Source organism: Amyelois transitella, chromosome 27, assembly GCF_032362555.1.
Source record: "Amyelois transitella isolate CPQ chromosome 27, ilAmyTran1.1, whole genome shotgun sequence".
Lineage (NCBI taxonomy): Eukaryota > Metazoa > Arthropoda > Insecta > Lepidoptera > Pyralidae > Amyelois > Amyelois transitella.
In genome coordinates, this window is record NC_083530.1 from 2,785,757 (window position 1) to 2,810,445 (window position 24,689).

Sequence of the window (24,689 nt, forward strand, 5' to 3'; positions counted from 1 at the left end):
AAAAAAAAATGATTTACCATTCACATTTTTCGCCTTTCATTCATGCTCGCCACATATGTATCTAAAGATTCGAAGTTTCTTTACTGTAAATTAAAAAAAAAGATTTACCAGGCTGCAACTTAGCCGCCGCCGCGGGCCCGCTTCTCAGCACCGAGTGGACGTGTACGCCCTCCCTGGCGCCCCCACCACATCTAAACCCTAGGCCGGTGAAGTCCCGCGCCCATAGCTTCACGCGACGGATTCTCGATCGCTGAAATTCGAAAATGGAACGTAAGAATTTTGAAAATACATTCGTTGAAATTTAAAAATGGAAATGATTAGTGTGTGTGTGAGTATAACACGACAGCTTTTTGGTTCGATGCATCTGCTTAATTTGAAAATGGAATTTTGGAATGATTCGAAAATTAATTAAGTAATTGTGACATTTACGAAAGTGAAACCTTCGAAACGTGTGTTTTGAAAATCCATACTGTGCTTGCTTTAGGTATTTCGAGCCATTTTTTCAACTCTGTTCATAAGCCCTATGTGGTTTAAAGGTTAATATGGAAGGATAGAAATATACCTTCAGACGAATTGAGAACCTCCCTTCATAAGAGTAGGTTATAACTAATAAAATAATATATATAGAATCAACAGATTAAACTGAACATGTAGCATTATAGATATATTTGTTAGTAGGTAGTACCTACCTACTAACAAATATATCTACTAACAAATACTACTACTACTAACAAATATATTTGTTAGTAGGTAGTACCTACCTACTAACAAATATATCTACTAGGTATACCTACTAGGTACCTACTTGAACTCAAAACATTCAATAACTTATTAAATAAAAACAACCATAAAAACACGGATTTAGGTCATTTTTTTGTGCAACAGATAAAAAATGTGTTTACTGACGATGATTTAATGTAATACCTTAGCCGATGAGATCAGCAGTCATCGTGTGAACCAAAAGACCTTGCGATAAAGGCGTTAGGTAAAGTTGTGGCCTTCATATAAATTGACTTTAGTAGTAGGCATTTAGTATGAGTATATGCAATATGATTTAGGTTCCTCAGTCGAACCTCCTCGAACGGTTTCAGATGTCAGATGGGAGTCGCTTCGTGTAAAAACCTGACTCACTCAACTCATGATCCACGGTCAAAGGCATACATAATGGTGACGATATAATCTGGACCAACGTCGGGAGGAACAAATGTATAACTTCGAATATTGTCATTGGTACATGGCCGAGGTGGTAGGATTTGAACCTGTGCCTATATGCGCGTCATGCATTTTTTTAAGTGGGAACCTTATTGACTCCCGTTCAACAAAGTGTATGTATAAATAGGGCTATAACCAATATGTAGATAAATCTTATATATAAAATTCTCGTGTCACAATTTTCCTTCCCGTATTCCTCCGAAGCGGCTTGACTGATTCTCATGAAATTTTTGTGAGCATATTGAGTAGCTCTGAGAATCGGCCAAAATCTATTTTTGATACCCCTTAGTGATAAGCCAATTTTAGTAATTTAATTATTTTTCATCACCGGTCGATAACTGAATCAATCGTCATTGAATATTATTTATATGGCGAAACAAGCTTGCCGGGTCAGCTTATATCTATTTTAAATTAAACATTTGTTTGTAATCATAATTTTTTCTTCCTTTTTATAAGTAGTTTTAGCTTTAGTTTTAACTTGATTTAATTTACTAATTAAATATAAGGCTGGATTTCCTAAATGAATATACATATAATTTAATGAGAAATTCATTATTATTGGGATAAAAAGCATAGTTATTTCCGAAGAAATATATCCATACTTGAGCAGCGCCGGGATATAGCTATTTTCTAAACATTAGCATAGCAACATTCCTTTGAAACAAGGTTCATTATGACAGTATCGCAGGCGCATTCCGCTCGGAGCAAATTGGTCTGGAGACAGGGCAGGTAAACAGTTTAACAATATGTTCAATATATCAAAATAATCGATCGATATACTTAAATACTAAATATTTTTTTTGTATATATGTATGTTTATAACGCGATTATAGTCGAACCGTTGGTCTTTGACGAAATTTAAAATAGGAATTCAAGTGCCGGATAGATATCTATTTATATTTTATGTTATTGAAAACTATGGTAAATTTATATTTTATGAATGAATTTGGAAAATTAAAAAACTTGGTCCAATACAAATTTTAAGTTCGTTGGCATCAAAAATTGGTAAAGAAGTTTTTGAGATATTCACAATTATGTATAACTTAGAATTGTTCGTGCGGTCTATGTTCCCGGCCAACGACTAATTGAAGCCTATCTTACCGTTGTATGGTCCGGGTAACACAACAAACCTACCGTCACGGTAATAAAAATGTTAGCTTTTGTAGAAATAATTTCACTTATCTTTGTATGTGTAAGCGCAAGTATGATTGTCGCACCCTCTTCCGCTTTTCTACGAACCCAAGGTTAAATTTTTTTATCACCAAGTTTAACTTATTGTCACCAAGTAATCGCTAAAACCAACAAGACCGCCCATTGTACTAAATCTACGTATTTGCTATTACCACGTGCCGTGTGGTTCCCGGCACCAGTACAAAAAACAATAAGACCACTCCATCTCTTCCCATGGATGTCGTAAAAAGCGACTCAGGGATAGGCTTACAAACTTGGGATTCTTTTTTTAGGCGATGGGCTAGCTAGCCACTATTTGAATCTCAATTCTATCATTAAGCCAAATAGCTAAGCGTGGCCTGTCAGTCTTTTCAAGACTGGCTCTGTCTACCCCACCTCTGACCTACGTTGCAGGCGAATCTAACCCATATTGGATCGTGTTACCCATGCTTGAAATGATTCATAAAGATTTTCAATAGTTTTCCTATACATAGTTATTTAAAAGATTTAACATAATGTACTTGCCGATAATAGGTAAGTATTGAACGATTAAAAATCAAATGTTGTCTACACCTGACCGCCAAGTATCAAGAATGCACACTATTTCAAGGTGCTTAGAAACTCATCGAAAATATGTAGCTGCGGTCTCTCATATTGTTATTTCGCTGTTATTTTTTTAAATTACTATGTTTTTCAAGGTTTCTTCACTTCCGAAGCGACATAAAAAATTAAATGACATTATACGAGTGATTTTTTTTATAGGATACAAAGTATAAGTACGTTCTAATTTAATCCAAGCTGGTTATCAGTCAAACTAATAAACTCAGTGCCGTGTGGTTCCCGGCACCAATAAAAAAAGGAATAGGACCACTCCATCTCGTTCCCATGAATGTCGTAAAAGGCGACTAAGGGATAGGCTTATAAACTTGGGATTCTCCTTTTAGGCGATGGGCTAGCAACCCATCACTATTTGAATCTCAATTCTATAATTAAGCCAAACAGCTGTACGTGGCCTATAAGTCTTTTCAAGAATGTTGGCTCTGTCTACCCCGTAAGGGATAAAGACGTGATCATATGTATGTATGTTTGCATGTAATAAACTCACATTTTCTTTAAAAGTACCGCGACTATGTACATTACATAGTCGCGGTACTTTTAAAGAAAATTAGGACTACCCATAACCACACGGGTAACGATACTCAAGATAAAAATAAGGTTAAAACTAAGATACTAACTAACAATGGTATAATTTACAACATAGTATAATTATTATGACGACACCTAATCGCATACAAGTAGTTTAAAAATATGATAAACATTCTTAGCGGAATTTTCCAGTTGAATGTTCCACTTAGATACATACCTACATATGGTCACATCCATGTCCCTTGCGGGGTAAACAGAGCCAACAGTCTAGAAAAGACTGAAAGGCCACGTTCAGCTATTTGGCTTAATGATAGAATTGAGATTCAAATAGGGACAGGTTCCCTTAGTCGCCTTTTACGACATCCATGGCAAAGAGATGGAGTGGTCTTATTCTTTTTTGTATGGGTGCCGGGAACCACACGGCACAAATCTAATTTTCCAGTTTAAAGATTACACACTCATGTTGTCAGTTTTATCTTCCTCTTCTTCCTCCTGGCGTAAGTCCCGGGTACATCCCCACCACTCTAGAGAAGAGCCTGGGGTACGCCCTTGACCATGGATCCTGAATTGAGTAAGTCAATTTTTTACACGAAGCGACCACCATCAGAACTTTGCAGGGAAGCCCTAACCCGTACTGGAACCATTTGCCTGAATGTGCATGCTTTTCCTCATCTTAAGAGCATCGTATTCATGCTAATGTAAGAACATAACTTCGAAAATAGTCATTGGTATACGGCCATAGTGACTTTATGCGCATTTTGACCAGCACCATACCGATTCGACAGTCGACGCTCATTTTTTTATTTCCTCTCATACTGGCCTTTCGAAGCCCCGTGGTCCGATGTCTTAGTTACAGAGAAATCTACATACATACATATAGTCACGTCTATATCCCTTACGGGGTAGACAGAGCCTACAGTCCCGAAAAGACTGAAAGACCACGTGCAGCTGCTCGGCTTGATGATGGAATTGAGATCCAAATAGTGACAGGTTGCTAGTCCATCGCCTAAAAAAAGGATCGCAATTTTATAAGCCTATCCCTTAGTCGCTTTTTAGGACATCCATGGGAAAGAGATGGAGTGGTCCTATTCTTTTTGTTTTGGTGCCGGGAACCACACGGCACAGTACAGAGAAATCTTTTATTGTAAAACCAATTTTTACTTAGTAGTTTGATTAGGCGATCACGATTTTTCGATCAATGTACGATTTTTTTTTATTTTATTTTTTGAAATATATATTGTTCCGCTTTCACAGCTAAATAGCTAGACCGATTCGAATGAAATTTGGTATGGATATAGTTAAAAACACGCGTAATAACATAGGATACTTTTATTTTTCAAAAATTAACCCCTAAAATACTATAATGGGTTGTTAAAGTTTGTAAGAAAAATATTATAAATGCACTCACGTCACATGAGTGCATTTATGATATTTTTCTTAAAAATCTCAATTTTTTGAAAATCTAATAAAACTGATTTTTCCCCAAGGTTTTATTCATATATATTTCAATGTAACAAACCAATAAAACGGTAAAAATCGAGAAAACGTTTCTTTCACCTTAAAAAACAATTTGTTTCTTTCGAAATTTACAACGCTACTCACGTGTAAATGGGAGTCATCTTTGCTCTGATCTATTTTGGTGAATTCGGCTTGCAGAGCTGAAGGTTTCCCGCCCAAAGGCAGGGTAGGTGCATCATGCTGCCAAGCCCTCTCCTCTTGCCGGAAGCCAGGGTTGTCAAACGCGAACTCATCCTTGACCGACTCAGGGTCCGTTGAGAAGACCAGGTGCTTTCCTGGGGAGAAGAATTCGAGAGGTTAGTGGAAACAACAAACAATAAATAAATAAAAAAAGGTATGTACTTAAAATAAAAGATGGGCTTTGATACGGTTTAATAGTTACATACATATAATCACATCTATATCCCTTGCGAGGTAGACAGAGCCTGTTGAAAAGACTGATAGGCCACGTTCAGCTGCTTGGCTTACTATATATAACATTGATATATAATTGAGGTTAGTGACAGGTTGCTAGCCCATCGCCTAAAAGAAGAATCCCTAGCTTGTCCCTTATCCCTTAGTCGCCTTTTACGACAAAGTTACATACCTCTATAATATTAATATAGATTTATTTATTTGTCACTAGATAGCCTGTATAGGTAACGACACGATATCCATATCAACGTAATAAGACCTAGTTTTCACTCAGCGAAATCGTTCTCACGTGTAATCTGTAATTATGGCATAGAAACATAAATATCTAAGGCGCAGAGATTTACCTAAAGTATAAATATACCTGGTTGACTGGAAGAAATCCCTCACAGGGATAAGTCCGCCCTTGTACGTCGTTATTTTTAATGTTTGTTGTTTGTTTGTAATATCTTTATTGCATAGAAATTTACACAGTAACAAGAAAATAGTACAAAGTTATAAAATAAACAAATTACTAGCAATGTTTTTATGTATTACTTATAATTTGTTATGTGCAATAAAGAATTTACAAACAAACAAACAAATATATATATTGATTTTAGCAAATAAGATTTTTTTTTGTCTGTCTGTCTGTATCTGACTGTATGATCAAGATTCAACTTTACGCGGACGAAGTCGCGGGCAACAGCTAGTGTACTATATGTTTGGATATATTTTTTTTTTGACAAATTACACAGATTGAGTTAGCCTCGAAGTAAGTTCGAGACTTGTGTTACGAGATACTAACTCAACGATACTAATTAATCCACGTTCGTAACTGATTTTTGCTAACTAACTACGGCAATTGAATATTATTCTTGCTTCGTAAGCCAGTTACGAGAACGGAATTTAACTATCTTATCTCTCTGTAAGCGTCTATAATTTGTGATAGCATGCTCCAAACAAGGTCAGTAGAGATTTCTTACGTTTTTGCACTACACTTCATGTTTTCTAATTGATATGGCACTTGTTGAGAGTAATGTGTTTTGATGAGATGTAAGAACAAGTCATTAATTTATCTCATACTAGCTGTGCCCGCGACTTCGTCCGCGTGGAATAGTTATTTTGGGCATCATTGAAGCCCTCAAGGATGAATAATTTTGCCCGATTTTTTTCACATTCTCCATTATTTCTTCGCTCCTTATAGTTGCAGCGTGATGTTATATAGTCTAATAAAGGTCTATTGGACGCAAAAAGAATTTTTCTATTCGAACCAGTATTTCCTGAGATTAGCGCGTTCAAACAAACAAACTCTTCAGCTTTATAATATTAGTATAGATTGAGTGCGTAACGAACTGGTGTGCTGAATCATTTGTTTAAGGAATATAATGATGAGGGCAGTTGGCTAATTGTCTAACTTTACCTACCTTTCTTTCTTCTTCTATCTTTTCAAATTCAAATTCAAAATTTTTATTCATTATTATAGGATACTTCATATCGCTTAATAATTGTCAAAACTTGGTTTCACAACATTGGTTGACGTCAAATAAATTACTTATACTCTGTATACATATAGAGAGGAGACATATTGCCTTGTGACATATAGGCCCGCAGAAATCATATATCTATTTGCATGTTTGCGCTAATTTCGAAAAGTTGTGGATGGATTTGATTCATATTTGAAATGTTGTAAAAAAGATTTTCAGAGGAAGGTTTATATCTATAAATTTTACCAGTACGAACCCCGAGTGGGTCGCTAGTTTGAAATAAGTTTCTCATCAAAGCGAATCAAAACTGAATAGAACTGTGTTGTGTGTGTGTCGACCTTTCGGTTCAATCGTCAGATAAGCTCCATATCATAATACTTAAGCATAGGTAACATGAAATTGGATCAAATTTAACCTACAATATGAAAAAAGTTTGCAAAAACGCGACTGAAAACCAAAATATCAAAGCAACCCGAATCGACACGGAATTATTTCCTCAAATACCATCAATATTGACATTCCTATCAGTAATATTGACGAATACTCGACTGCTATCGATAAACAATCCTACTGCGGGCAAAAAGTCGGTGTGAAAGTGTCCTACATGAGACTTGAAAGGAAAAGTTAGTGCGATAATTACATATCGATAGTTTGAGCACGGCACAACACTAATGACAGAATTTTCCATTATATTATAAAGGCTAACAATCTGTCACTATTTGAATCTCAATTCCATCATGAAGCCAAACAGCTAAGCGTGGCCTTTCGGTCTTTTCAAGACTTTTGGCTCTGTCTGCCCCGCAAGGAATATAGATGTGACTAGAACTATTGTCATATGCTTCCATTAAAAGACGACAGATGCTCTTACGATTCCTTCATCGACGATTACCATAGTTTGATTGATTCGTAATTGTTTTCGGATATATCGTGTTCGAAACCAATCAAAAACAATGTTTCACTTGCATAATAAAATTCTTTAGACAAAACTCATATCCTCAACTATATAAGAGCCGTAGTCTAGTCTGTCCAAAATGCTAGGAAAGATAAATAATGATATTATTGGCATGGGGAGACGTCACACTAGCTGTACCTATCTAACGTTTGACCCTTAGCCCTTACTTTCACTGCATTGTTTGTCCTAGTACAGTCAGCCACACAATAACATGATCAAATTCCTTGTATCTTCTCTTTTATACATACATACACATTATACTTGCGGGGTAGACAGAGCCAACAGTCTTGAAAAGACTGAATGGCCACGTTCAGCTATTTGGCTTAATGATAGAATTGAGATTCAAATAGTGACAGGTTGCTAGCCCATCGCCTAAAAGAGGAATGCCAAGTTTATAAGCCTATCCCTTAGTCGCCTTTTACGACATCCATGGAAAAGAGATGGAGTGGTCCTATTCTTTTTTGTAATGGTGCCGGGAACCACACGGGACTCTTTTTTGTAATGGTGCCGGAAACCACACGGCATCTTCGTTCATTCTTCTATTGTATTGTTATAGCATAAGTAATCATGTTGGTCGGATTTGCTGTTGACTGTACTTTACGAAACCATTTTAAATTAACCGTGGGAGTAGTAGAAGACACAAGCATAGATTTACAAACAAACACACATTATTATTGCACTTAAGTTGTAATGGTTTTTTGAATCAGATATTAAAAAAAAATATTATATTTCTTCACGCAAAAGACATAAACGCGTCAGATAAAACTTTTTTAAAATTTAATCTATTGGCTTTATTATAATTAAGTCAAATTAAAATAAAAAAGTACGAAAAACCATATACATACATATATAATCTCGTCTTTATCCTTTACGAGGTAGACGAAGCCGGTCTCGGAACGACAGAAACGCCACGTGGAGTTGTATGGCTTTATGATGAAATTGAGGTTCAAATAATGACAAGGCTAATTTTACCGGCTTCCAAAAAGGAGGAGGGTCAATTCGCCCGATTTTTAGTCAAATTCGATTACATAGCGGATCGTCGAACACATAAGGTGCCAGATAAAAAAAAACCTCCTGAACAGGTTCAATTCACACGATGATGATGATGATGATGATGATGATGATGATGATGATGATAACTATTCCCACGCAGGCGGAGTCGCGAGCAAAAGCTCACTTACTTGAACTCCATTATGAATACATCGAAATTCCATTTTGTGAAGTCGGAAAGCTGTTTAACCTAGAAACGGGTTCCAGAGATGGCAAGTATCATGTTGACACACATTATGTGAGTGCCCAGTGACTCTCAAAATCCTATACAAGTTATTCTTCCAAACGACTTGGGGTGAAATTATATTTTTTGTTTGTAGGTAGGTATGTGTCTAACTCGATAAGTTTAGAACCGCTGGTTTGATTTTTTACGAAATTTAAAAGGCATCTAGACTCACTTTAATTTTTGCCATGCGGTGTGGTTCCTTGTACTTTAGAGTGGCACCACTCCTTTATCGTTTCCATAGATGTCGTAAAAGGCGACTAAGGGATAGGCAAATAAACTTAAGTAAGTAAGTTTGAGAAACACTGGCATATGGCAATAAATGGTTGCATGTAAGTATTTGCACTATGGTTAACAGTAGTACGACATAGCTTGCCGTTCTAGGCTTTGCTAAATAAGTTGTTATTCCACCTGCTATGTAAAATACGTGTGATTCTCTATACTTTCTTCTCATAAATATGTCTTAAGTTTCCAAGTCAATAATCCATGCTATCCATAAACAATTATACATATTTAAATCACGACTCTATGCCCTAAATTTCTTCTACCGCAGTTTGAAACGCTATAACAAGGACTTCACTGACATTGAAGGAAATTATTCCTAGCACTTTTAACAGCATCGTAAAATAATTAGGTAAACGCTGCTTTAATTTATATGTGTAAACTATTTATTTTATGTATGACGTTAACCAGTTACTTATTTAGCTATTTTGTCAATTGTTATGTTGTCAACACACTAGCATAATTTATATGTTTTTGTTAAATTTTTCGGCGCTATTTGTCTATTTAATATGTAATTCTTATTGTAAATAAAAAATAAATGTAAGACGCAGAGCAAATAGTCTTAAGACTGAAAGGCAACGTTAAGTTGGATGGCTTAATCATGGAATTGGTATTCAAACAGAGACAGGTTGCTAGCCCATCGTCTAGAAGAAGAATGCCAAGTTTATGAGCCCATTTCTTAGCTGCCTTTTACGACATCCATTGGAAAGAGATGGAGTGGTCCTATTCTTTTTTCTATTGGTGCTGGGAACAACACTGTAAATAATTATTATTGTTAATTTCCGTTTTTGAGAATTTCGGGATATCTCTCAGAGTAATTATCTCGACTTTCCAAGGAATTTACATGCTAAATTTCGAAGTTTCTTTACTCACGTGCCACATTAGCCGGCACTTTTGTAACATAAAAGTTTTAATTTTGGTTTTAACGAGATACCTTCAGAAGTTAAAAAAATTTCATGGGAGAGAATCTTTGAGTCAAAGTCGTATATTTAAAACATCGATTAACCTCAAGAAATTCCATAAGATTCCTTTGAAATGAAGATCCCTTGGCCTCTAAAAGATCTCGTCACACTATGATGTCACTTTCCCATAAGTGACCATACCTAATAGACTATTGTTAAAACATTTAATGAAAAACTGTGAACATATTAGATTATAACTACGCAAGATAACCTAGAAAGGTAACTCTTTAGCAATAGCAGTTGTTCTGTGCCCATTCAACTATCAAATTCAATAAAACCGGTTTGCCGGCGCGCATATCTCACGGTCGGCGCCATCTTGGATTTATTTTGACAGCTGTTACGGCGGGAAACGTTAGGTAATTGTCTATGGTTGAGTAAGATCTACTATCACGTATTTTTTAATTACAAAAGTCAATTACGAGCTATTTTTTTTAAATTGAGATCCATTTAATATGCTATGTATGCAATGTGTTATCACTGAATCTCAATTCCATCATTAAGCTAAACCTTCGGGTCTTGTGACTATCTTCTCCTCCTGGCTGTAGTCCCGGTAACATCCTCACCATTACGGAGTGGAGCCCGGGGTACGCCTTTACGGGGTGCTTAATTTACTTTTAAATTCGTATAAAAATAGGTAAAGTGTATGATACATTACAAAACTATTCGACATTGACAAATGTTATCATTTTTTAGTTGCACGATAAGATTTGTATGCCTAATTAATGAGATTATAATTGAGTAAGGAATATGGTATTTTGTGTAACACAATTTGTGTAATTTGTCCCATTACCTAACATTAATAGCCCATAAAAATCACTGCTAGACTCCTAAGGCCTCCCCAGAAATGGGGGGATTTTACCCATAGTTACCACGCCGGTTAAGCGGGTTGGTGACCGCAGTATCTATTGATTCTGGACTATGTTGCCATATAAGGAGGCGCTGTTGCCCACCTCTCGCTTAATCCCTCAATCGCCTCTTGCGATATCCACGGGAAGATATGAGGTGGTGCTTTTTTACTCTGCCGGCACCATACGACCCATAATTTCCGGTAATTTGTCCCGTATATATTATTATACTAGCGACCCGCCCCGGCTTCGCATACATAGCATTTATAGATATAAATCCTCAGAAAACTCTGTTTCCTAAAATGTAAGAAAGAGGATTCAGAAAAACAGGAATTAAATCCGTTCACATTCCTTAATTCCTATAAAATATAGGGACTTTATAATATGTAGTGTATAAAGGTCCCGTTATGTCATAATTTTCTTATATTTCTCGGATTATAAAGATCGTCTTTTTCCTAATTTTTCTGATGTTATCTCAAAAACGAAACCCATTTTTTTTAGGCCATTGCGTAAAAAACCAATTAGTTCGATTCACTCGGACGACAAAAACTGGCAAATGGCTATTACAACAATTGTTTAATTCTGATGAATTGGCTTGCTTCTGTAATGAATTAACCTGACCTCGACCTTCCAAGCGCGAAGGTTGGGTACATTTCCTTCTGGTAGGATCGATTTTGAACAAATAAATCCATGTTAATACTTGTCGTACGCTGCGAACACTTATTTTTGCCAAATTGTATACATCGAAAACTACGTATTAGCCTGATTATGATGCCCTACTAATTTATTCTATTAAGTCAACGGGACTTGCATTTTTATAAATTTATTCATTCATCACGTCTTGCGTGGTAAACAGAGCCAGCAGTCTTGAATGACTAACAGGCCACGTTGAGCTGTTAGGCTTTATGATAGAATTGAGATTAAAATAGTGACTGGTTGCTAGCCCATCGCCTAAGAGAAGAATCCCAAGTTATAAACTTGGGATTCTTCTCTAGCCTATTTATCCCTTAGTCGCATTTTACGACATGCATAGGAAAGATGGATTTTAGTAAATCATTGTTAATTTTTTATTTACTTAGGTGTATTTTTAGGTTTATATTTTAGCTAGAATTATTAATATTTATTTATTTTCTTTAATTAGTTTAATTTTTAGTTTTAATATGAGTTATTTATTACAAGTAAACATTACAAATCATCAAGATGATTAAGCTACAAATTACAACCAAAACACAAGGTATGTAGACAATCCACGCAGATATTTATCACGCTAAATGCGACGTTTAGAAAATATTTAACCTTGACAAAAGACAAAAACACAAGAACACGTCAATGGTTTTTAAAAGCTACGTCAATACTAATTAATCAATATATAAATTCTTGCATTATGTGACTGAAGACAATCAAGCGGCCCAAGTAATAGGGCTTCGAAAGCAAATACTTACCTAGTTGTGTCTGAGTTTAGTTTAGGGCATAGCTTCTTTGCTAAAGCTAAGAAAAAACATAGTGTGAACCAGTCACTTCTCTTCCAGTGCAGACTGTAAACGTCAATCAAGGGAAAACTTGGGATTCTTCTTGTAGGCGATGAGCTAGCAACCTGTCTCTATTTGAATCTCAATTCGATCATTGAGCCATACAGCTGAACGTGGCCTGTCAGTCTTTTTAAGACTGTTGGCTTTGTGTATACGTGAGAATTATATACAACACTATATGTATGTATGTACAAAGTTAAACATGACTTCTTTTTCTAGAAATTCCCACGGGAATTTCAAGAAAGCTGCGGGTTAAAGCTAGTAACAAATATGTGTAAGAAGCCACGGTAATCTATTTGATGTGTAAGTTATAGCAGCCAATCATGCGACGCTATCAGCCAATAACAGCGAAGAGTCTAAATCGCGCAAGCAAAGATTTCACGGATTGGAGCATAGGTATATACAACTTCCGACACATCATCGTAGGAGCCGTGGTTCCCCAAACATGACACCTAGCCTGGCAGAAGATCTTCCCTTTGGTGGCGGTCGAGCCCAAAAATCGGTCCCTATTGCAAATATAGAAATGGGATAAATATATCCCGATTCCAAACATAAGCATACTAAATTCTTAGGACAAGGTAACATATAAGATAATGAATATAGTTATAGAGGTACTATGAACAACCTGTCACGTACTATATTGTGGCAAGAATGCCGGCTGATGTCATCCTATACCTGTCTGTGGTTTTACGATCGTTTCTGTGCAAAATAACGACAATACAGAACTATCAACTCTAGGGCAAGTCTTAAAAATGTATCTTAAAATAAAGGTTGCCAAATTAAACGATATAAATGGTGTACTTAATGTTAATAATTCTACCCATACCGCTACCGCCGCGGAAATGGTTTGTCACTTTCTTTGAATTTGCTTAGTATTGTATGAATTTTTAAAAATTCATATCTAGCTTTTGTCAACTAGTAACTATCCCCGTATATGTTTACTGAATTTGATTGTCTTTCCTTTAAAGGCTTTATATATTGAGTTTGAGAAAATATTTTTTCCCACCTACATACACCTAATCCCAAATCCCAATTGATACGAATCCGCCATTATAGTACATAGAATCAAACAAAAACTTTTCCATAAAACAATAACATAATCGTAATATAACATTGTCAATCCCAACTTCTGATTTATTTTCATTTTGTGACATGTTTTGTCCTCCGGACTTTATCTTTATGTAATTTCAACAATACACCTTGTAAGTTAACTGCGTTGTTTGCCAAGGGAGATTGCTTAGAAGATTTTATTCTACCATTGATTGTTTGATAGCCAAGAAAAGCATAGTGTTTACCAGCTGCTTCCTTACCTGCGCAGGTTGTGTACATACATACATATGGTCACGTCTATATCCCTTGCGGGGTAGACAAGGCCAAACAGTCTTGAAAAGACTGAATGGCTACGTTCAGCTATTTGGCTTAATGATAGAATTGAGATTCAAATAGTGACGGGTTGCTAGCCCATCGCCTAAAAAAGAATCCCAAGTTTGTAAGCCTATCCCTTAGTCGCCTTAAGACATCCATAGGAAAGAGATGGAGTGGTGTTATTCTTTTTTGTATTGGTGCCTGGAACCACACGGCATGATTAGTCATCAAAATTATATAAAGTTTCAAGCTTCCCACGTAATGACTGGCGCTATATTTTTAATGCCATTGCCAATCACGTAAAAAAACTAATTTGAATCTATTGTTTTTCAAACGACGAATCATTCATCATGTGACGAAGTGAAGTCACGTGAATTATAATGTTGATAAATTGAAAACGTCTTAACTAAGTTAACCGTATAGTATTACCGTGTACTGTTGCAAATTAGCGGTATTATGCTTTGCTTATAGTCTTATCTATAAGTATTAACTCTACAATAAGAATTTAATCTTCACAGAATCGCAATAACGTAAGATTGTTCACTGACGTGTAATCAAATGTGTATATAATTACAGCAATTAAGGTTAACTTTGCGTATAAGATGTTAACTCTATATTTATTATGAAATAAAATATCGTTCAGTTAGTATCTCATAACGCAATTCAGGAACTTATTTTGGGGCTGACTTAATCTGAGTCCTTTATCAGGATAAACATTTCATTTATTTCAGACTAATTTCATTCAATTTCTCAGATGGTTCAGTTAGATATAATGAAAACGACGGAGAAGCAATAAAGACACAATATTAGCAGTCTGACTCACGAGCAAATTAAAATACCACTATTAAAGACTACCACATAATAAGACAATAAAAGTTAACTAACAGCGGACCTAATACGCGGCCTTGGGGTACACCGCAGGCAATCGCGCATGCACGAACGTGGACAAAAACTGGAACCTGTCCAGTTACCTGATGACATCGCAAAACAGACGCTCTTTGAATTACAACCGATTGTGTAAAAGATTTACCGAGAATTGAAAGGCATTCAGCGAGCTACAGTGTCGAATGCCTCTCATAAGTTTTGTTTTGTAGTAGCTAAATTACTTAATTTGGTTATAATATCCTTTTTTGATTTCAGAGTGATTTATTATAGTATAAATTTCGTTGAATTTTCAATCCAGTGCATATTCGAATTTTCACTTTGTACATACAATACATATTTGCAAAACCGTTATTATTAAAATCACTATGTGTATCTTTTCGACACATATTTGACGTTCGCTTTTTATATTTGCAGTGACTACTCTAATGAACAACGTTACGAACTAAACATACTCTGAGATCACACATTCACAAATAATGCCCAAACAAGTTATAATAGCATTTACCCGTTTCTTTCACTCAATCCTTGTGAACCTTATTTTCATCAGGTGAAGAGTCATTATCAGTAGTTTTAATGAACATAGCAAATATATATGTAAATATGTTAATTTAAAACATGTTTACATCAGCACTGACTGATGCTTCTCAAGGTGTCGGTACAACTCTCAGAATTGTATTTAAATTAACTTTTTTAATGTCCGTTGTCCGATGGCTTATGGCTTTTATAAATAGTTTGGTCATTTCAGAGAAATCGTCTCATTTAATTAATTCTTCTTTATAATAAGCGGGTTTAAAAAGTTGATTGAATGAATACATTAAGCCGTAAAATTGAACGTTTTCTTATAGTCTTTGAAGATTCTTGACTCTGTCTACCCTGTAAGGGGTAAGGCCGTGATAATATGTATATAATTTTGAAGCTAGTCTTCGCCAAAAGGAAACGTGTCTAGCAAGGTTATAAAATTTCTGATTAATATAGGTATTAAGATTTGATGAATACAGGTATTGAGATTGCATAATTCGATAATATTTTTTTGCGCATCACCTACATTATTGTAAGTATTATGTTAATTATAAGGAAGTTATCACTATCCTAACTAATATTATAAATGCGAAAGTAAGTTTGTTTGTTTGTTTTATCTTCACGCGTGATCAACTGAACTAATCTTCTAGAAATTTTGCATAAATATAATTAAGAGTCTGGACTTCTGGCGTATATTTAACATTGCGGTAAAAACAATAGATCTTGTCCCGTAGGTATTATTTATTTATTGATTGATTTGAACAAATTCGTTGGGAGCCGTTTTCGAAAACCCAAGCACATAATAATATACCTACATAGTAAAGAGCTATAAATTGGTTTAATAACACAATCATTTTTCAACAAATAAAAAAACCTAACATCCTAACGCAATTGTTAGCAGGAAAGCGGCAAATGTTGAAATTCTCGGCAATTTGCGGCAATTCTGATTCGTTGGCTTTCACTCGATTGGTTTGTATCGATAAGCAATTTGGTGGTTTGTAGTTTACTCAACAAACCGTTATTTTATACAGAAAATTACAAATAGGCCACGTGGCCAATCAGTCTTTATAAGACTATTGGCTCTGTCTACCCCACAAGGGATATATGTAGACGTGACCATATGTATGTATGTAAGTACAAATAGAACATAAAGAAATTCCTTTCAGTCTTTTCAATACAACAGTCTTGGCTCTGGCTCTGTCTACCCCGCAAGGGATAGACGTGACTATATGTATGTATGTGTAACGAAATACTGGGTAGCGTTCCTTAATTTGATAAAACGTTTCTTAATAAAATTCAAGACGTCCTGTAGAAAGGTCAGGTCAAGAGTACCTGCCCGATACCGCCGAGCTTGCATGAAGAGAGTTATGAATGTGGATGAAGCGAAAGAAGTATGCGGAGATAGTGGCAAGTTGAATGATGTAGTCTCTGCCTACTCCTACGGGAAAATGGCGTGATTTTATTTATGTTTGTACCGGGTAGCTAGTTTTTACATTCATTTATACAGACTATAATATTTGAAATGTAAAAGTGAGTATGTTCGTCCGCCTTTCACGTCAAAACCGCTGAATCGTTCTTCGTGAAATTTAGCATACATATAGTGTGGAATACAGAGATCGATATAGGGTACTTTTCACAAAGGCGAAAGCACATAAAACCACACAAATTTTGTACTCCGTATTTCCATAAATATGCCTATATAAAACGGCATTATTTGACATGTAAGTTTCTTATGTGGTATAGAAGTTCCCTAAGAGATGATTTTCCTAAAATCCCACGGGAATTAAAAAGTTATAATGGAAACTTTATTTAAAGCAGGCAGAGCCGTGAGCGTACTCTTGTATTTGTAATGTCATCATAAGCAGTAATTTAAAAAAAAATGTTTTCCAACAAAAACGGATTTAGTTTTTGCAAATGAAGATAACATTCAAGGGTACCTAAGAATGAATGAAAAGATTCAGGAAGGAAACATGAAGAATTTAAAAAAAAACGGCCTTTAACTTCTTAATATAATTTTTTACACATAAATGTGTATAATTACCAGAATACCTCCGCTTAGGTTCTGGCTTTATACGATTCTTAGATTACCCATAGATATAGGACAATATCTATGGTAGGTGCATTAAATAAAACAATTTGTTTTTTCATCTAATTGGTGTCTGTTCACGAGTCTTTTATATTATGTTATTCAATTGACGTGAGCCAATGTTGTGAAACCAAAAGATAATGATAAATATTAATATTATATGTGCTGTGTGGTTACCGGCACCAATACAAAAAAGAATAGGACCACTCCATCTCTTTCCCATGGATGTCGTAAAAGCCGACTAAGGGGTAGGCTTATAAACTTGGGATTCTTCTTTTAGGCGATGGGCTAGCAACCTGTCACTATTTGAATCTCAATCCTATCTTAAAGCCAAATAGCTGAACGTGGCCTATCAGTCTTTACAAGGCTGTAGGCTCCGTCTACCCCGCAAGGGATATAGACGTGATTATATGTATGTGTGTATGTATGTATGATCATTATTAAGTGATATTGAAAAGTCCCATAATAATAAAAAAAATATTTTAATTTATAGGAAATATCTTGCCAACTAACTTGGAAAAATCGTAACTAATATCCAAATAGGTGTGGGTTATGTGTATCTCTGCAGGAGTTATAAATACATAAATATTAATACGTTTTTATCCCTTGCCTCGGCGGGGGAGTCACGACCCTCAGCAATGAGGTATACGACGCGAGGAGGAGATCCCTTGCCAGGCAGACAGAGTCAGCAGTATTGAAAAGAATGATAGGCCACGTTCAGCTTTTTAGCTTCATGATAGAATTGAGATTCAAATAGTCACAGTTTGCTAGCCCATCGCCTAAAATAAGTTTATAAGCTATCCCTTAGTCAGGAGTTGTCCAAAAACTAAAACCAAATATTACGCAAAAATTACTGAACGCATTTGTCTGAAACTAGCAACATAGCTTACATTTGAAGTGAAGCCGCGGACGTAAGCTGGTATCTATACTAATATTATAAAGCTGAAGTGTTTGTTTGTTTGAACGCGCTAATCTCAGGAACTACTGATTCGAATTCAAAATTTTTTTTGCGTTGAATAGACCATTTATCGAGGAAGGCTTTAGGCTATATAACATCACGCTGCAACTATAAGGAGCAAAGAAATAATGGAATATGTGAAAAAAACCGGAAAATTATTCATCCTTGAGGGCTTCAATGATGCCCAAAATAACTATTCCACGCGGACGAAGTCGCGGGCACAGCTAGTTACAGCTATTCTTATGAATGACGCATAAACTTAACATTCTTTGTGGTTACACATTATAATAAAACCCAAACCTATTTCCCTCTATCAGATAAGGAGGTAGTGTTGCGCTGGATAGTCAATTTATCGATAACGTTTTTAAAGGCTATCGATAATTCAAGGAAAATCAATAGCATTGTTGGTAACTAACCTAAAGTTATATCGAATTAGGAACCCTAAACTTAGACCTAAACCTAACACTAAAAAAAGGTACTTGCATATTCGGGGGGAGATGCAGGGATCGAGGCAAGTGGGAAGATGTAATCTCTGCATACCTTCCCGGATAAAAGGTGTATAATATAACATTGATAGTATCTTTAAATAAATATACCGGAACTTTTGGTTTAAAGGCGAGAATCCTACAAATTTGCGTAACCGGCTGAAACCATTATGGTTCAATACTATCGCACAAAATATTGCTTCTAAATATCTATCGATAATATAAATACTATCGACAGTCACTATCGATAGTTCGGCAACACTAATAGGAGGTAAATATTGACCTACCAACTTCGTCTAGGCTAATTTCGTTATCAACAAACAAATATGGCGACTGATGACTAAAGAATGACTATATCGCACACGCCTGTTCTTAATTCAAAAAGGTAAGCGGACTATCTGATGGTATAACGTCTTTATCCTTTACGGAATAGACAGAGCCAACAGTCTCAAAAAGGCCACGCTCAGCTATATGGCTTAAGTGATGGAATTGGGATTCATATAATGACAGGTTGCTAGCCCATCGCCTGAAAGGATCCCAAGTTTATTAGCCTCTTTTAGATGTATTCTCTGCCTAACCCTCCGGGAAAAGGCGTGTTTTTATGCATGTATGTATGTTTATTATCCTATCCCTCGTCTTTAATAATGTGCACAGGAAAAACTCAACATACATACATAAAATCACGCCTCTTTCGCGTAGAGGTAGGCAGAGAGTACCTCTTTCCACTTGCCACGATCTCTGCATACTTCCTTCGCTTCATCCACATTCATAACTCTCTTCATGCAAGCTCGGCGGTTTCGGGTACTTTTGACCTGACCCTTTACCAGGACGTCCTTAATTTGATCAAGATACGTTCGTCTAGGTCTTCCCGCTCCGACCTTTCCCTCCACACTCTCCTTGTATATCTGCTTAGTCAACCTGTTTTATACTATGTAATAAGCTTTAATTTATAAATAAGTTTGATTTTGACTACGTTTTTTTTCTATACCAGACCAACATAGAGCTTACCAACATCCCAACAAATCACTATACTTTTTACGGGGCAATGCTTTGTGTGTGTGTGTGTGTATGTATGTATGTGTGCAAGGTGGGAGCGGCCTGGCTTGGTGGCATTCCTTTACTGACCTAGATAGGTTACGTGTAGTGCTGATGGCTAGCATTGGCCGTTGCACAATAAATATAAAAAATAAAGAAAATAATGAAAAAAAAAAGTTTTTAAATTTTTGTTGGCCTTTGAAGGTTGGATTGGAAGGACATTATTAAAAAATATAGTATTGTTGAGTTAGTATCCCAAACACAATATTCGAATTAATTTTGCAGACAATTCGCAAAGCTTGAGCATCTTAGTGACTTGTCCCGTATATATTAATTTATTTTTACTTATCATTGCAATTCTCGGAGATCGGTCTAAATATAAATTAAAATTAATTAAACAGAATTTGATCAAACGATCATTTATAGCACTCATTGACTTCTTCCGCAAATTGTTTGACACGTTTCACTGAACGCGTGAAAAATGATATTAGACGGCTCAAATCAATTATGAATTTTCACACACGCTTACACAATTAAATATTCAATCCAGTACGCTCTGGTATTTTGAAAACGAAATGATCAATTATTTATTGGTAGGTAGTATTAATTTGTATAATATTTACAGTTTTAGGTACCTACCTAAAATGAGTTATGGTTTTTCTTTTTATTTATTCGTTTTAAAGTTTCATTTAATCAAAAGTAAGCCAATCCTCCTAAGGATCCTTTTTTATGCGTAAAGAAATCTATGGAATTGTGGTTAAGATAATGAAAGGTTTCAAACCTATATTTCACGACTCATCCAGCTCAACTTGGCCATTCAATCTTTCGAGACTGGTAGCTCTGTTTACGTCATAGAAAACGTGACATTAAAATCTATAATAAATATTAATCTATATATATAAAACTCTTCCGTTACTGAGTGACTGACTGACAGACAACGCACAGTCGAAACTACTGGTCGTAGACAGCTGAAATTTGGAATGTAGGTTCCTTGGGATATGTAGGGGAGCACTAAGAAAGGATTTTTGGAAATTCAACCCCCAAGGGGGGGAAAAGGGGTAAAAACGTTTCTATGAAAAATCTTATTCCTTGGGTTTATAAACTTGAAACTTGGCATGAACACGTACATAGGCAAGTAAATATGTTTGACATTATAAGTTTTTTCAAACTACCCTCCAATCGTGATTTAGGGGGTGCGATTGGGTGACTGATTTATTAACGCACAGCCGAAACCGCTCGGTATAGGAGTCTGAGATTTTGAACAGAGGTTCCTTTAGTAACATAAGTGAGCACTAAGAAGGGATTTTTGAAATGTCAACCCCCAAGGGGGGGAAACGGGATAAACTGAGCCGGGGCTGCGGGAAAGTTCTAACGAGATACCGTGGCCCCGGAACGCAAAGGGCAACTGAAGGAACGAGGTGGGTTTTAGTCAGTAAAAGTCTGACACTCCCTTCCGTTCCACCCAGAGCGGGAGAGGTCATTTGATGATTTCCCATCCTTAAAAAAAAAGACTTTGTATGACAACTTTCAGTCGTCTCTTTAACATACATAATAACATACATAATTATGTACATACATGCATAACATTAATAACATCACGCCTTTAAATCCCTATTTTGTGTTAACACTACCCATACAAACAGCTAAAAGGAAACAAGTGAAGAGACGAAATTTGTCCGCATCCATTTTCACCTAAATTCTTAACGTTAATGAGATTTACTTTTTATTATCAGGTCAACCTAATAGCCTCACATGTACGTATAACTTCGTAAGAATTTTCTTTCAACTCCTAACCGTTGAGGAGTTGTACCTTCCATCATCAGCTCATTCACATGGGATGATGACTATCAGACGCAAATACTTAAACAGAAGGAAATCCTGTAAGGCCTCTTCGTCCTATAAATCCTGTTTTTTTTTTTCTTTTGAGACGATGATTTTGTCTCGCTTTACTTTTTCTATATAGATTTGTATGTATACTAATATTATAAAGAGGAACAATCTATTTTTTTATATGTTTGTTTGTTTACACATGTAATTGATAAACTCCGAAACTACTGAATCGATTTCAAACATTCACCATTAGAAAGCTACATCATCCCTGAGTAACACAGGCTATATTTAATTCCAGTTGTAACAAGATTTCAGCCTGTGGAAGAAAAAGCCCTGTCGAGATCATTAAAAAACGCTATATATAACCGAATTACACGTGGGCGAAGCCGCGGGCGGAAAGCTAGTTATTTATAAAAAATAAACAGGCACACGCCAATTCACAACATCCTCACTACGCATGAGAACCTGCTGTGTGACGTCACTGTCCTTCAAATTCCATGGAATCTTTTTTTATTTCATCCCTACACCGCTCCCAAAACAATTAGGATTTTTTTTGTTTATATTATCTGGGACTCGTAACATAGCAATTGAAATTTTTGAAGAGAGTGTTCGAAATTCAAATTATAGGGAGTGTTTCATGAGTTCGTGCCTGCAGACAAAAAGTTAAGACTTAACCATAAAGAAGTACATATTCATGGTCGTTATAAAAACAAATTATAAGGATTACCTTGCCTTTACCTTGCCTTTTACAGACCTTTTGGAAACGTAATAAGTTTAATTATTTTGAACTTATCAAGCTACAGGTCACATTGATTATCTACAAAAATAAAGTTGCTGTTTTCCTGCATTGCTTAATCGATTATGCATTTATTTTTCTGGATTTTGATAATAATTCCGGTATTTTTAGGTGATGAATGAGTCTTCACTGTGTATGCCCTTTCTCATATTAGTATTAATGTGCTTTTAAAATATTAATTAACCTATAAAATCATCTTCGTGTCATTATCCCGGTTCTTTAGAGAGTAGCTTATGCTGTGCTTTTAATTAATTCATTTCAAAGTTTCTTTTAATCTGTGGCGACATCTCTACGCCACTCGTCACAACATCCAAATAAACAACCAATAGCAGCGAAGAATCTAAATCGCGATTTCAAAGATTTCACGGATCGGAGCCAGAGCCTCGGGTTTCCAGGCATACAACCTAGCCTGACGGAAAATATTCCCTTTGGTGGCGGTCGACCCGAATCATCGCTCGCGCTACCAACTCAAAAGAAAGCTAATCTCTTAGGATTCTTTTTTACGCGAAACTTTAACCGTTCGACCACCGGCTTTCCTGCCTACGTCGACCAAAAACAAATTATTTCTAAATTTATAAAATAAATATTCGAATACTCAGCACCTTATACAGGCACCTGCGATGTTTATTTCACAAACGGGTTTTCAAAAAAGGTTGTTTTAACATCTAAATAACTGTACACCTTGCCTCCACAGTATTCCTTTCCATATTTAGTAACGTGTAACTGGCCAGTAATTCAGCCTTCTCGACAACTTTTATTGGCCATAGATACATTTTTTTTTTCGTGGACCACAGACATACTTAATGTTGCTCAAATGCTCACATGGACGGACATATAGTTTTATTTATTTTTAATGGAAATTTGAGTTTCACCTCAATCTGCGTGGTAAGCAAATCTAAGGTAGAGTAGATTGATTATTTATTATCTGTGCTATACTACACGCAAGCTCTTAAAATGCCTAATCTGCCTTGCCCTAAAAATCCTTATGTTGTAAGTATCGGGAAATTTAAGCAGGAAATTTAAAAACATAAGCATTAGGTATAAATACCGAACCGAATGTCTACCGTCCGATGATGGAAAGGTACTTGAAACATAAATTGTATTGCTGCAACTCACACCCTAATTAATTTGTATTTCATATGAATTTGTAAATTGTGTGTAGCTTATCAAATAAATGAATTATCTATCTATCTATAAATTGTTTTATTTACCCTGTATTTTAAAGGGGTATATTGGCTTGAAGTCTTGAGATGTCGCGACAAAATCAGGAGCTGGCAGAAATGATTTTTTAAATTCCCATGCGAGTGAATCCGCGTGCAAAAGCTACTCAACCAATATGGCCGTGTGAATCCGCGTGCAAAACCAATATGGCGACAGTCAAGTCATCGTTAAACCTAACTGTTTACAAACGAAAGTTAAGAAAGTGAAATGATCATAGTTAGCACTTTTGAGTATGCTTAGATTTACTGCTATTAGCACGAAGATGTTAAATGTGCCGTGTAGTTTCCATGGATGTCGAAAAGGCAACGAAGGGAATAAGCAACATTCACATTAGTGCAGATTTTACCATGATCCTATAAGGTTTAGGTTCCCCTGTAAAGGTTGCGGATGTCAGACGGGAGACAGACATTTTTTTGTGTCAAAATTTTCAAAATTTTTATTCATTTTTATAGGATACTTCATATCGCTTAATAATTGTTGTTAAAACGTATGGTTTAACAACATTGGTTGAAATCGAAAAAGTCAAATAAATTACTTAAAACTAAGTTTACTGCCGCTTCCAAGGTGTTAGTGCAGAAGAAGCGGTAACAAACTGCACTGCACCATTTTCTTCAACAACGTCAACTTCACAATTTCAATTTAACTTAGAATAGAATGTGGACGAGAGAATACATTGTTCAGATGTGTGATGTGTGTCTACCTTCATGTCCTACGCTTCGCAATTTCATATTGTCTTCACGAAA

At 35.8% G+C, this 24,689-nt stretch overlaps 1 protein-coding gene across 1 annotated transcript in view; it reads right to left on the reverse strand.

Annotated features, from left to right (window-relative positions):
• LOC106140814 (uncharacterized) overlaps positions 1–24,689 on the reverse strand; it is a 36,524-nt gene that overhangs the window by 8,176 nt on the left and 3,659 nt on the right. Inside the window, exons 2-3 of the mRNA XM_013342458.2 lie at positions 5,131–5,321; positions 109–250 (exon numbers count right to left, since the gene is read on the reverse strand). Of these exons, the coding sequence (XP_013197912.1) occupies positions 109–250; positions 5,131–5,321 (333 nt within the window). The remainder of the gene's footprint in view (positions 1–108; positions 251–5,130; positions 5,322–24,689) is intronic.